This window comes from Protopterus annectens, chromosome 9.part0 (assembly GCF_019279795.1).
Source record: "Protopterus annectens isolate FY-2018-M chromosome 9.part0, PAN1.0, whole genome shotgun sequence".
Taxonomy (NCBI): Eukaryota; Metazoa; Chordata; order Ceratodontiformes; family Protopteridae; genus Protopterus; species Protopterus annectens.
In genome coordinates this window covers 1,360,601,502-1,360,617,999 of record NC_056743.1, presented here as the reverse complement: position 1 = coordinate 1,360,617,999, position 16,498 = coordinate 1,360,601,502, and the positions used below count along the sequence as shown (strand labels likewise).

The 16,498-nt window shown below is 43.8% G+C and overlaps 1 protein-coding gene across 1 annotated transcript in view; it reads left to right on the top strand.

The window, feature by feature from the left end:
- LOC122812080 (gamma-aminobutyric acid type B receptor subunit 1-like) overlaps positions 1-16,498 on the top strand; it is a 4,315,174-nt gene that overhangs the window by 3,768,535 nt on the left and 530,141 nt on the right. The window contains exon 17 of the mRNA XM_044084348.1: positions 945-1,095. Within this exon, the coding sequence (XP_043940283.1) occupies positions 945-1,095 (151 nt within the window). The remainder of the gene's footprint in view (positions 1-944; positions 1,096-16,498) is intronic.

The window sequence follows — 16,498 nt, the reverse complement described above, 5'->3', positions numbered from 1 at the left end:
GACATTAAATGAAATAGCAGGAGGTGATGTTAGACACCCAGGAGATTTTGTTTAACTTCTCCTAAAAATTTTAATTGTACAAAACTAGTTTTTACTGTTTTGAGGAGGGGAAAGCACCCCTGCACCCCCGCACACCTCCTGCAAATTATATATTCCAACTCCACGATCATACTACAGTGGGGAAAAGGGTAAATTTCTTGACCCCCACTGTAGTGCCATCTGGTATCAGAATGTCATTCACACATTAGCAAATGCACACTAACATTTGCTACTATGAATTTGGACATTTCTGGATTGGCATTATGAAAATTGGGAAACATGCATTTGACCTTCCCAATATTGTAAGTGCCAATTCACATGTTAATAGTAAACCTCTGTATGTATGTATGTATGTGTGTGTGAGTGTGTTTGTGTGTGTGTGTGTGTGTGTGTGTGTGTGTGTGTGTGTGTGTGTGTGTGTGTGTGTGTGTGTGTGTGTGTGTGTGTGTTATATATATATATATATATATATATATATATATATATATATATATATATATATATACACACACACACACACACACACATATATATCTATATATGCATATATGTGTGTGTTTACATTTAAGCTATACATTTACATATAGTTGTGTTTTTAAACTTAATATAGTTATAATGAAAATAATGTACATAGAATATTATCATATATATATATGTATATATATATATATATATATATATATATTTTTTTTTTTTTTTAATGTCTTGTGCCTTGTGCCTGAGTCATTGATGAAAATGGGAATGGACAGGTTACTAATACAACCATTGAATAACATTTTTTATATTTTCATTTGAGTTGCAGCATGGCATTTTATAAAAACTTATTCTCTTCCTTATAGAAGCTAGACTGCATTACAGGAGGTGGCTGCATGATTCTTGATTTTTTTTTTTTTTTTGTAACATAGGTGATTCGCCTCCTGCAGACCATACAAAGGTGATTCCCAAATCCCGCCTCTTATCTCAGAAGCTTTTTGTATCCATGTCTGTACTTGCTGGGCTTGGAATTCTTCTTGGAATTATATGCCTGACGTTTAACATCTACAACAGCCACATCCGGTAAGAAAGTTTAGGGTTCTAAGTTTATGAAATTAACAAAACTTTCTGTTCACAGGATGAAGAAACTGAATGGTTTGAGTAAGGATGAAGTACTTTATGTGTAAAGACACCTGTCCACACATACAAATTTCTACTTGTTCACACACATATATATGCAACATTATGTAAAGGAATGCATAAGTCTGTTCATATTGCATCTAGCATTAAACATATTCCCCGGGATTCATGAAGCTCGGCGGAAGGACGGCGTTAGGCTTGCACCGACCGTGCGACGTAGAGATGGCGCAATAGCACCATATGCATATTAACGAAGGCACACTGCTGCCACATCCACGTGCATAGGAAACGTGCGCGAGTGCATGGGGCATGTCGAAGTGCCGCATGGAGGCATGAACATTTCGGCTGTTTACATGCAACCTAAAATGCTGAATATTACAGCCTGCCTCCAATAGTAATCACACCTGTCAATATCCGTGGATACTGAAACGTATGCAAAGCATGCAAGACAGTTTTGCGAACACAAAAATAAGAAGCAAACACAAATGCCCCCATCCCTCGAGCAAATGACATTTAAAACTCTGTGCCCATATTCTGTTGTAGTGTTGATAGTTATACCAAGTGGAAGCGAAACGCATCGTGTTAGCGCGCCACCAATAGTTAAGTCTAGCCCAATGGTCAGGGTTACCACCTGTCCCACATTGTGAGGGACAGTCCCACTCTGGGCAGTTGTGTCCATACCAAAACCATTATAAATGTAAAATATCCTGTGATCGTAGAACATAATTATGTCCCACATCTTATGTAATAGTCACATACAATAGTTATTTCCATATGTAACATACCTACATGTTACAAGAAACAGAATAAGCAAGTAAATGAAACAGAAGAAGCAGCTAAACTGCTACAACAATAAGCTTACATTTAGGCATAAAACAAAAGTACTATCTGTTGTACTGACCGTGGGTATGTGTTGGCCTGTAAAATCTGATGTGTGTCCCAAATATATCCCATCCTGGCCATATGAAAAGGTGGCAACCCTACCAATGGTCAGAGCATTCTCCCAAAATCTGCCCATTTGCAGTCCAAGGCGTCCTTGTCAGGATGGGCCAAAGATGAATGGGTATTACTCGGGTCTACCTACCATGTCATGAAAGATAAGTATTTGCATGTACCTGTGTGCGTGATGTACAGCATGTGAAGCTGACCAATGCTAGGGTAGTCCTCACAACCATACAGGTACCAGAGATATGTAATGTATGCAATGTGTTCCCTTGACTGTGCCATGGGCCATCAACCAGAGAAGGGATGGATGAAGTGTGTGGAATATGGGTGTGGGGGGAACGGGTAATGTAATAATTCACCAAGGGGAGACTGTGTTGGATGCACAATAGGTGAACTGGAGGTGTATGAGGGAGCAGTGGGTGAATCAGAAAGAAACACAAAGAATAAACATACACATCTGTAATACAACTTGACAGGCCACACTGTAGAACACAATCCCACAAACATATGAATATTAAAATGTACAATACACATGTACAGAAACGTCACCGGCACATACCCACATAATGGTCTGGACTGAACTGAGCCATCCAACTACAACACATCTGGATGCATAATTGAATACCCATCATCCCCTCTACAGCACACAACCCCCCCCCCCCATTCCTGAACGTCCACCATATCCAGCCATACTTGGGCTGCTAGCTTGGTGCAGCCATATCTGCACATAGTGACCACTACTCATATCTAGTAGGCAGTCTCACCCTAGGCAGTGTCAGGATTGCAAACTATGTATCCCTTGCATGTATAACCCTATCACATTTTCGTAAATCCAAAAATATCGAAGTTTATTGCCTTGTTCAATTTTTGGATATCCCTCATGGGATAAGTATCCTGTGTAAACATCAGACTTGGTGTCACGACATGATGTCCAGTCCTGTAGACATCTGGACACAAGTTGTATGTGCAGTAGTGGTTTATGAGACTGCTCAGCCTTCAGTCTGTCATGCAGAACCTACTACCTGTGATTAAACTCCTGACAGTGATGCATGTCTCCCCACATGAATTATCAAGAATATATACTTTACACATTCACATAGTGGCAGTTGGATATAGGGTGATTAAGGCGCTGGTGGAAGCAGGGTACCTCCTGTCCCACTTTGTGAGGGACAGTCCCTGTTTGGGTAGGTGTGTCCTGACCAAAAATAATACAATGGCAAATGTCCTGTGATTGTAGGAAATAATTATGTACCATATTTCATGTAACAGTTGCATAAAACAGTTATTTCTGTATGTAAAATAAGTAAATCTTACAAGAAACAGAATAAGCAACAAAACTGCTACAAGAATAAGCTCTCATCTAGGAAAATAAGTAAAGTTCTAAACCCTGTACTGACCATGGGTATGTGTTGGCCTGAAAAACCTGGTGTGTCCCGAATATATCCCATCCTGGCCATATGAAAAGGTGGCAACCCTACCAATGGTCAGAGCATTTGCACAATAACTGGCCAGCCTCTTAATCCCCCCTAAAACCAGTGACCTTTGGAGGAAAGGTGGTGAATTACACTGAATGAATAATGACAATAATTAAGAGTAATAGACGTCTTTTACTTCAGAAAATAAGTATTAATACATATGCTCTGATTCTGTCAACGTTTTAAGTTAATAGTGCTAATATTGTAAAAGTGTCCGTGATTGTCCCTGATTTGTCCTTGCCTTGTCCCTGTTACTGTTGAAATTAGTCCCTGAGTGGTTGAGAGGTCCGTACACATATGTACACCAACCATCTGACACATTTGTTGCTAGTACTGTTGAATACCTGTAGTGAAGTCATATATCCTAGCTACCATCCATGCGGAATGTACCACGGATGGAGTAGTGCTCAAACCGGTGACTAAGTTGTGTCTGTTTCTGGGTCCAAGCCATGCAAGGGCCGCTAATTTTATGTGATGGCCAGAATAATGTCCATCAGATATAGGGAGGTAAAGCCAGCGGGGATGCATGGCAGACATTCAACAGTATGGGAAATGTAAATAGGTATGCAGGTGTATATGTATGTGTATGTACAGACGGATATATATATATATATATATATATATATATATATATATATATATATATATACATGAATGAACATGGTCACAATAAAGCAGTCATAATGAATGTGAAGGGAAACAGCAGCGGAACTCCCCCACCACATATCATGTAGTGCCGACATATCAAGCCGGTCAGAGGTGAGCAAACCCTTGCGTCTGTAAACACAGGTAGAATGGTAACATTGGGACTAACTGTCCACAAGCTAATTCTGACTTTCAAATGGGTACAGGGCTGTTCCGGTCTCCAGTCGGACAAGCCTAAAGTCGGATGAACACCCTGATAATCAAACACACGTATGTGCCAGGGCTATAAGCTTTGGAGTTCTGAATATCTTCGGAGTGAGTAAACATGCAGCACAGGTCTAGAGCAGTAGGGAATAGGGAATGGTGCATGTGTAGTACTGCGGTTTTCTCAGCAGGAGAATGGATACCTGCTGTGTAAGTGAAGCGTTGAGGCGTGTGCTCAGGTATCTATGAACCATGGGTATACATATAAATGAAGCAGAACACCAATAGTGTAGTAGTTAGAGCATCCACCTAACGTAAAGGAATTTCCGGTTCAAGTTCGAGTATAGGACATATCATTTTCTTGTGGAATGAATGTCGCTGTGCTGTAAAGCCAACATTTAAACATGTAAAGGTGAAAGTGTGTTTCGCATGGGGCCATTAACCGGATTCCTTCAATCAAAGTGGTACTGTCATAATAAATAAGGCACATGTAAGCACAAATAAGCGGCAGTAAACATATGTAACTCACAGTAAGCATATGCGAGTGTGCCTGCGCAGGTGTAAGCAGCTCCCAGCATAGCAAATGTATGTTTTTATGTACAGATGTAATTTATATATATATATATATATATATATATATATATATATATATATATATATATCTATATGTGTGTGTGTGTATAGATACATATCCACAGACATGAAGTATATATATATATATATATATATATATATATATATATATATATATATATTTAAAGAATGAACGCTGTAAGAATAAAGCATGCACAAGGGTTGTGAAGGGAATCTAAAGCAACTAAGGTATTATATAGTGCTTGCAGCGTATGTCAGATAAAGCTGCCCAAGAGTGAGCAGAGCACCACTATTCACACCAGAGGAGGGTTCTACCATTGGGCATAACATCGTTGAACTGCTACGTCTACATTACACACAGACGGAATGTAGTCCATGTTGGGACCACCTTCACTTGTAAACCACTAATGGCCATAATCCATAACACCAGGAAGGCACGTATATATATATATATATATATATATATATATATATATATATATATATAGATATATATATATATATATATATATATATATAGATATATATATATATATACATGGATCCCTATCACAACACCGACATGCCACAAAGCCGACACCCAAAACATCGACACCAAAACACCGAAAACGCACAAAACCGACAACTCACAAAACCGAACACCATAACACTGACACACAAAATGTAAACTACACATTACACACAACTATACATGCACTAACCGTAACCCAAACCCTAGCCCTAAGGTCCGACACTACCGCACACTTACCCTACCCGCACCCTAACCCAAACTCACTTAACCCGCCCCTAACCCAAAGACTGTCACTATCGCACACTCACCTAACCCACGCCCTAACCCTAACTCACTTAACCCGCCCCTAACCCAAAGACTGTCACTATCGCACACTTACCTAACCCGCGCCCTAACCCTAACTCACTTAACCCACCCCTATCCCTAGAGTCTGTCAATATCGCACACTTACCTTACTCGCACCCTAACGTCCGTCACTACTGCATACTTACACAGCCTTTTCACATGTCGGTGTTCTCAGCGTCGGGGTTTTCATCCGTCGGTCATCTCAGTTTTCAATCTTCTGGTGTCGGTATTCTCATCATCGGCGTTCTCAGCTTTCGACATTGTCAGGTAGACCCATATATATATATATATTTATATATATATATATATATATATATATATATATACACTCACACACACACACACACACACACACACGAAAGAATGTATATATATATATATATATATATATATATATATATATATATATATATATATATATATATATGTTACTGTAAATATACACATGTACATACCTAGTTTACGTTACAGCAATTATGGGTAACATATGGTCAGACCAGGCATATGTTAGTGAGAGGTCTAATAAACAAATGTCTACCTCCCACATCCCCCCAGCTAGGCCGGTGAGACATACAGACATGCAATAAAGGTAAATACACCGCTGCTTTCCAGACCTCCAGCAGGAAACTACCAGTGGGATAGATCTGCAAGGTCTACACTTTAAACATGGATCATGGGGTCCTTTGCAGGACACCAAAAATTTTCCTTGTAGGCGAACCATTAATGATTGATGCGACCAGGATGTAGCTGTACATGGAACAGTAGGTTGTGCAAGTCTGATAACACATGGGTTGACAAAATGTATGACATGTCCCAAGACGGGGAGAGTGGGCAGTGTGTAGGGGTGTGTTCATACCCCAGCTGTGCTCACAGTAAGAATGAGTGCTGTAGAGGGGTGTCAGGTAGGGGAATCATGGGTATGCAATAATGGGCCTAAGTGTGCAGGTGTCGGTTGGCAGAGATGTATTAGACCCGCCCCGTGGAAGTAATTCATATTCCTATGTGGGCATAGCAGATGCCCATACCTCCCAAACCATAAGAGCACATCTACTGGATAGTCTGTAAACCATTGGGGGACACATAGGGACTATATCAGTGAACTGTACACGATTATCATGGACGTCCGTGATTACGAATCAGAATCTAACACAGTCTTAACTAAACCCTTCCAGAACTAGTGATATTAGGTTGACAGGTAGCAGAAAACACGTAATGACTAATGACAACATGTATGAGTCATAAACAGCATGTACCTCGACAAATACATATGCTCTTGGACTGTCAATGTGTCAGATTAATAGTACCAGTCATCTAAATGTGTCCCTGAGGGTGTTATACAGTGTCCTTGATTCAGTGTTCATTCTCCCCCATTCGTATGTGAGGTCTGCTAGTCATGGAAAGTGCATATTCCGCCGACTACCTTAGGTAGATGTTAGCATAATAGGTTGGGGTTACCAGCTGTTCACCTTTGCGAGGGACACTCTCCTTTGGGCAGTTGTGTCCTGCAAAATAAATGTTATTATGGCACATGGCTTGTGATTTAGGGCAAAGAATCCATATATTGTCTGTAGTGGTTGCATAAAACAATTAAGTTGTATCTGAAACACCTAGATGTTATAGGAAACAGTATTAGCAGCTGTAATGCTACAAGAATAACCTTTACTTATGCAAACCAGTGAAGTAGTCTATTTTCCACTGGCTCTGGGTATGTGTTGCCTTGCCAAATCTGACATCTCTACATATAGGTCCTATAGGGCTGCCACCTTTCCAAATGGGCAAAGTGAGACCTGCTCTGTAGAAATGTCAGACGTACCAGGTCAGAACATACCTACAGCCGTGCATAGTACAGAAGTATATGTATTAGCGCAAATAAAAGCTTATGTATAGTAGCAGTCCAGTTGCTTATGCTACTTCACATAACATATAGAAGTGTCATATATACAATAACTGTTACATGCAACTATTAGAGAAATGTAAAATATAATATTGTCTTATAATCAGGACATTTGCTATGTCTTGATTATTTAGGCGCATGACACATACGCCTAAGGAGGGACTGTCCCATGCAAAGTGGGACAGGTGTTAATCCAAAAGTCTCACCATGGCCAATTTAAAAGATGGCAAACCTACAATAGGTATGCGGTAGCATGACCCGGCAGACAGATGTGGGTCCCAAAACACATTTACTTGTCTGCATTGCAGAGTATCAGTTCCCATGTATCAGGCAGATGGGAGCAGATTGTATGAGGAACACGCATATAATATGATTAACTCACTGGTCAGGCCGCCAATTCCGTACAGTCGAACGCCATGCCGTTGCCTAATGGTCAGCCACACCTGATACTGTAGTCATATAGTCTGATGTAATAGGCATCACAAGGGATCACGCCCACCCAGTGTGAGTGACACATGCAAGTACCAATGTCGGTGCATGTGCAAGTGAGGGAGCGAGCGAGTGTAAGCGTGTTTGGCTACCAGTATGTGATTATTGCACTGGTAAAGAAATGTGGAGTCTAACCAAGTGTAAGAAGCTGTAACCAGAGGTCAGTAGTGCTTAACACAGTGCAAACCCATGCACAACTGCTCCCAACTGCTTCAATGTGCCTTACTCACTCCGTGTCCAATAGGCTCATTCTGGCCGCAAACAAATAACCATCCTTTGCAAGTGTTGGTAGCAACACCCTGCGCACACAGCTAATGTGAATTACCAATACACCATGGCAAATATACAAACAATAGACAGTACCACACACATACCATACAGCACAGTCATCTAACAGTATAGCAATGTACCGGCAGATATATCCATACCACTGGTGTTTGCAGACCTGGCCATCTTGTGTTTACATGGGTGAGCATGCCCAGTATGACCATTCCGCATGTTGTTGACTGACATTGCCGTCATACCTTGATGTGTTTGTGCATGCCCAGTATGGTCAGCTGTATCACATGTGTTACATGTCCAGGTAGTCAGTACTGTGGTGCCAACCTCTGCATTGTACAGGGTATCCATTGGTCATGTGGCATTGACTGTTGCTACATTTCTGCGCAGCGTGGGGGGACATCCGACTGTATCCACATTCCTACACAGCACCGGGGGGGGGGTGCACCTGACTGTTACATGTGTACATTGGAAGTGGGGCACACCTGACACTTGTACACTTTGCTACTACTGTACTGGTATGTCAGGTACTCCATTTCAGTGTGTAGCCCTACCTATTGTGCTGGCTAGAGGCATACCAGTGTACTCCAGATCTTAGCTTTAATTACCAACATATTAGTTTCAGACATCCTAGCCTTCACAACCTACATCCAACTGCCTGGCCTGCTGTAGTCTGTCTTTGTGGGTCTGTGGGGGGGGGGTCATCCATTGGGCATATTCAGAGGCCATAGTACAGCATTTGTCTGTGTTGGTCTACACCTGTTCAGCTGGTTGAGACTTGTGTGGGTTGTATGGACACACATGATGCTCTGCCCATTACCCGCAGTGGGTTATGACACCCTGTGTACTACTGGCTACTATGATGACCCCAATATGTGCTACAGATGTCATGGTGCAACTATGGATGTCTGCTGTCTGCTGCCTTAACATTCGGCCACCAAATTCCCTTGCATGCTCACATCCATACCATAGTTACAGGTAACAACACATTCTAATACAACTGCCAGTTGGTAAGTTTATTGACTTACCTTGAGGGTGTGCCAGACCTGAGGATGGTGCTGGAGGGCTGCCTATGTCAGATGCACACAGCACACTTCCTATATATGGCTGAGCACAGGTAGTGTCATGTTTTGCATCCCTTTTACTGTCTGTGCAAGTCAGAGAGGGTGACATTCCTTGGGTACCTACTGTGTCAGTGCATATGTTATGCATTGCCTCTTTGCCAAGGCCAGGTCATACTGGGCACACCTCCTTCCGCCTACTGGGTCCGGCTCAGGTTGTTCCTCCTCTCAGTCACTCTGTGCCTGTACAGGCCTTGGCATTGGTGGGGGGCTGTGTGGCACTGCCCCATGCTGTTCCTGCTGCAGCTGTTTCTGCAGGATCATATTGTGTAGCATAGCACATGCCATAACAATTTGGGTGCATGTAGCTGGTGAATACTGCAAGGCTCCACCGGATGTGTCCCAAACACATGCTCTATTATATATCTGGCCTGTGCATGTGCCTCATTATGGCGTAATTGTTTAGGTGTGTGTGCATTTGTGATGGGTGTCATCAGCCATGGCTCCAGTGGGTACCTGGCATCCCCCACTAGGTGACCATAGGGAATGTCCATACTGGCATAGCTGTGGTACAGCTGTGGTAGATGCCATTTATCAAAATCGTCATAGCTTCCAGGGCAGCCAGCACACACATTCAGTATAATGCCCTGGGTATCGCATACGACCTGGCAGTTGATGGAGGGGATGCCCCTGCGGTTAATGTAGGCCCTACACTGCTCACCAGGTGCTGCTTTGCTGTGTACATGCATGCAGGCTATAGCACCCACTACCCCATGGTAGTCTGCCATTTGGTGGAAGAGACGCATATTGCTGGTCAACACCTCACGTGTTTTGAGGAAATGTACATGTTCACTGGCATGTGGTGACATGGCATCCAGGAACTGGTGGAATACTCTGGATGCAGATGCCTGTGAGATCCCCATGATATCCCCAGTTGTGCTTTGGGAGGTACCTGTGGCTAGTATACCTAGGCCTACACATACCTTGGTATCCACAGGGATGGGTTCCCCTTGGCCTGTTCGATGTGTCAGGTGTGGCTGGCAGAGCTCATCAATCTGCTGTAGGAGGTCTCTGTCCACCCCATAATGCTCCATTATCTCCAGCTCATGTAGCCCCTGGTAGGTTACCTTAGGTCTGTACAGTCTTCTCTGTCTCCTCACTGAGGGTTGTTTGGTAGCATTCACATCCTCACCACCCTCAGCCTCCTGCACATGTTGGTCTATGTTGCCTGCTGCAGCCCTTCTCATTTTGTTGGATTGTTTTGTAAAATTTCCCCACATGTATACACCGGTGGTGTAGAGTGTGTAAAAACCCGAGGGTATGGTGCTTGCTCACTTTATCGTAGTGTTCTGGGCCAGGCTGGGCCTGTAATCTGCTGATTGTGATAATTATCACCTGTTTGCCCAGCTTGTTCACCTTGACTACTCTCCTACTGTTGTTGTCCCTCCCAGTTGCACTAGGCAGGTATAGACACACCCCTAGCTTAGGCGTGCTAAGCCAGGAGCAATCCCAAGACACAGGGCTCCAATGTACAAACAGTATGCCTGACACCCCCCATGCTTTCACCTATATTCGAGTCCTGCACCCAGCTATCTATACACATACACTCTTGGGATCTGCATCACACCCTGGGGATAAACGGGATTCACTATTTTCCACCTCATTTGCATAGTATTGTCTTCTAATGCATAGTTACATGACCCATACTGTGCCTCCTCAAAAGTAACCACTGCTTACTGTCATGCAGATCCACACAAAACTGGTTAAAAGCACCTTACTATCACCGTATTCAATGTTCCTTGTTCTTCCCAGCAACAATACAACCAGCCTTTGCATGGCTTGAACCCGGGACCCTGCACACCACAGAAGATATGCTTTACCACTAAGCCATGGCAGATATATGTACATCTGAGGTTATCACGTACAGATCATCCAGCACAGGCATTCAACAGTATAGGACATGTATTCCATCATATATATATATATATATATATATATATATATATATATAGATATATACACATATACATATACATACTTAGATATAGAATATATATTTCAACAGCAGACCATGTGACACCAAAGCATTAGATAAGATTGAAAAGGAAACCACATGCGCCTCCTGCATTATGTTCTGGTGTTAATATCAAGGCAAGTGTGTTTCTGTGCGTCACACGGGTTCAGACTGTATTAAGGGTAAGGTTAGGGCTGCTGACATTACTCACCAGACCTATTGCCGAATGTATGTGTATGTCTTGCCAACCCAGTCTCTTGGCCAATTGTGACATTTATGGCCACTATATAGGACAACAACAAAACATGCTCCTCTACACATCCAGTAGCTAGCCACTCACAGACACCAACACATAGGATATGACTGCCAAACACACACACCTGTCATGCCTTGGAATAGAACACCTACCTGTCTATTCTATCACACTATAGCATTATGCAGTTACAGACCGAGATTACTGGGACACAGCACTCCCAGAGGTGTACTTCTAGGTGGTTGACATCATCAGCAATGGCAAAGTCAGCAATAGGGATTGTATGGAGTGTGAGCAGTCTAAAAGCATTATTCTGTCCCCAGGCAGATGGAGACACACACACACAGTTGGCATGGCTGGGATTAGAACACCGACCTAACTACCTTATCACACTACAGCATTACACAGTTGCAGAACACGCTACCAAGATTACTGGACAACTCCCAGAGGTGTACTTCTAGGTGGGTGAAATCATCAGCAATGGCAAAGTCAGCGATAGGGATTGTATGGAGTGTGAGCAGTCTAAAAATATTATTATGTCCCAAGCAGACGGAGACATACATACACACACACACACACACACACACACACACACACACACACACACACACACACACACACACACTTAGCATGGCTGTAATTAGAACACCAACCTAACTACCTTATCACACTACAGCATTATGCAGTTACCGAACGTGCTACTGAGATTACTGGAACACAACACTCCCAGAGGTGTACTTCTAGGTGGGTGACATCATCAGCAATGGCAAAGTCGGCGATAGGGATTATATGGAGTGTTTGCAGTCTAAAAGCATTATTCTGTCCCCAAGCAGACGGAGACACACACACATACATACACACACACACACACACACACACACACACACACACACACACACACAGTTGGCATGGCTGGGATTAGAACACCGACCTAACCTTATCACACTAATCAAACACACGCCATTGGTGGGATCAGGACAACTGCCTATCTATGGACCACTATTACAATACTACATAGATACAAGCCATGCCACAGACACTACACCTTTCAAGACTGTCAATATGACCTTCTAGGAATGCAGACATCGACATGGATGCTGGCAGTTATGATGTACATACCTGTGAACCTGTGTGTTCAATGGAGGAATCCATCCTGAAGTGGGGTATGGCCATGGTCATGCATATATCAGCACAATTGCCAAAGGTAGCGTCGGTAAACATTGTAATGCGGGCAATACTGCTGCATGTCTGTCATACGTATCATAAGATAGCAGGTGTTTGATTCACAGTACTGCCATGTGTGTTTGCTTGTGTGTCCATATATGCCACGTATGGTGGGGAATACATCCCAATTGTTACTCACACTCCTGTACACTGTTGTATTGATCTGTACATACTGCTTTGTAGAAAGCAAGACATAGGCAGGGGTGAGGTGTGTATCACACACATGTGAGCTATCTGTATGTGCATGACATAGGTGCATTCAATTGTGGACTCCACAGTGTGTGTGTGTGTATGTATGTATGGCTGTCTGGTCCATGGAGTGAGGATGTATGTTACCATAGTGAACAGATAGGACCCCTAACCCCTCCAGGTGATGCAATCTACTACCCTGTTGATGCCATTGATCTTAGGCATTACTGACTACCTGTACATGTGTATTCTCTGTCGCGCATCATGCGGGTGCACGGTACTGTAATGGTGATTACCACATAGGCAGGGGCCCTCACCTCAACACTATCAAGTGTGTGTGTGTGTGTGTGTTACAGTGTCGTTGACCCCGTGAGTGTGGGCATGTTACTGTGTGTCTGAATACATGTGTGTGAATACCTGTGTGTGTGTGTGTGTGTGTGTTTGTATGTTCTCCTCCTGTAATGTGAATGTGTATTACTGTTACACAGTGAGGCCTCAAGCTATCAACTGGCTTCTACCCTTGTCATCAGCTAGACTGCTATGTAAACTCCCTGCCCCATGTAACTGTACCTGTGATGTCACCCGGTATGGATGTCACGTCTTTAGCCACTGTAGCTTAGTACACAGCTCCCATGCTCCTGGATCAGTAGCTGTGTAGACATCTTTGGAATGTCAGCCTTTCTAACAGTGAGGTTGAAGCTACGAATAGCATGCTGAAATTGCCATACATACCTGTGAGTAGTCCACATTTACACATGGGAAACTTCAAACACTGGCACTCAGTAGCACATGCAATTAGACCTGAAGGAGGGAAGCAGGACATCATGACCAACATGCTGTTACTGTTGTTACCAAGACACATACTGTGAACAGAAAACAATGCATTCTAAACCTGTACTACATGGTATATCTGCTGTGTGTCAACAGTACACAACAATTGTAATCTACACTTATCTCCCTATTCTGTTCACCCTGTGCATCAGACCATATCAGCATGTCCCTGCACCGATGGTGTGGATGACAGGGATGCAGCACAGGCATCATCATATGCACAGGGTGATAATGTTTGCCAGGAGCCTAGGCTGCACCAGAGGATGACATCATGTGTGTGGGTTAGGGCCTGTGATCTAATTGGCCATGTGTGGTTGTTATGCATGTGTGTGTTGCGGTGCCCTACAGATGTTTCTGGTGTGTGCATGTATGTATGCGCACAGTTCTGCCATGTGTCTGGCATACACAAGGGTATTATTGACAGCTCCAGACTGTATAGACCAGGTTTTACAGCTCACAGTGTCCGGCCATGGCCATGTGACCTGTGCCTGCCAGGGGTTGCACAGGCACTACCAGGCAGAGGTGCAGATTGGGTACTGTCCGATGACACATGTCCACTGGAACCATGTCCTTGTTGGTACCATCCAGGGCCACATGCATGTGGCCTGCTGTGTCCTGGTGTGGACAGTGCAGCACCAGCTGCCCTGCTGCTGCTACCGCCACTATGGGAGTGGGCATGTGAGGTAGCTCGTTCACGTAGACCTGCACCAGGTGACGTAGCTGACCTATGTCCACGTGCCCTACGCCTCACTCCTACCAGATGTTCCAGCACAGACAGCTCACTCTCGCAGATTGTCATACCACGGTCAAGGATTCCAACCATGTCACCCAATCATCTGTCCAAAACCTCAGCGATCTGCTGTTGAGCATTTGCCAATGCCTGGATGTTGTCATTTAAAGAATGGATAGCAGCCCTCTGAAGCCTCTGCCCTTCTCTGTTCTGCCATTCAGCACATGCCTGTGCCACCATTACAGCCTGAAACATGCGTCTGGTGACACCAGCTGCTACGCTCTGTCCTGCAGAGGCATGTCGGCCAGAGGTCCTGCTACACGCAGCACTGGCCACAAGCCTGTGTGGCCCATCTCCAGTCATTTGCCTGACACCATGGAGTGAATACACACCTTCTGTAACCACCACACTTTCCTGTTCCAAGCTACCACACGCCAACTGTCCTTCCTCTATGGCCACTGGTGATGGGTTATATGTTGGCATGAGATCTGTGTGCGGGGATGAGGGGGATATAAGTGGAATGGCAGAAAATGGCACAGACTCAGCCCCTGACAACCCTGCCTGTGCCTCAAGCATATGTTCATCATTACTGCTAGAGTCAGTGGGGACACTAACATCAGATGGACTGCAGGAGGGTAACGCACTTACATCACCTGTGAGGACAAACAAAGACTCTACATTACAATGCAGGCACACGCAGACAAACACAGACACACACACACACACACACACACACACACACACACACACACACACACACAAACAAACACAGACACACACACAAACAAACACAGACAGACACATACAGACACACACCATGCATGTGATTTGACAGAAGGCATGCAACATGCATGTGACACTGCAGATAGCATGCAGCTCAGACAAAAATAGTGGTAGTTATCATACATCCCTGGGTTGCACACAACAGCATGCATGTGTCATAGCAGAAGCCATGCATTTCACACAATCATGGTATTAAGCATGCATCCCTGAGTTACACCGTGTGGATCAGCACAGGTTAACAGTACACATGGCTGATGTGTGGCATATGACCTTGACATTAACATGTAGTACGACATGTAATCTGCTGATGTGTGCATTGACATGCATACATGTTTAACACAATGGTGTCCTGTCACATATACAGTGGGGTAATGATGTCACATTGCAGTGTTGTCTGTCCACCCTACAGATAAAATGCACATTTAGCAGATGTGCATGACCATTGCAGGGTATTATGAGGTGTCTATATTGCTATACAGTGTGAATTACAGACACAGTGCATGGCCATGACTGTGTGCATACACAATACATATATACTGTGGATTGTGGCCCACGTCGCTGAGGTGTATACATACTAAACCATGATGTGGAATGTGTGACACAGGTCATCGAAGGCCATACGGACGACACCCCTGCACATCTGCAAACATATTTTAGCTACCTGGTAACCATGCCCACACATGGCAGACTTGTCAATACACCATGTCCCACATGACATTTGTGTACCACACACACGACGTGCACGGCTGATAGTGATGTCCAACAGCAGCAAGGGAAATGTACTATATCTGTGGCCTGATGTGGTTGTCTGTGCATGTATGTGGATGCTGTACAGGTGACTACTGTCATGCTGTGACACAGTCATGATGTTCAACACATC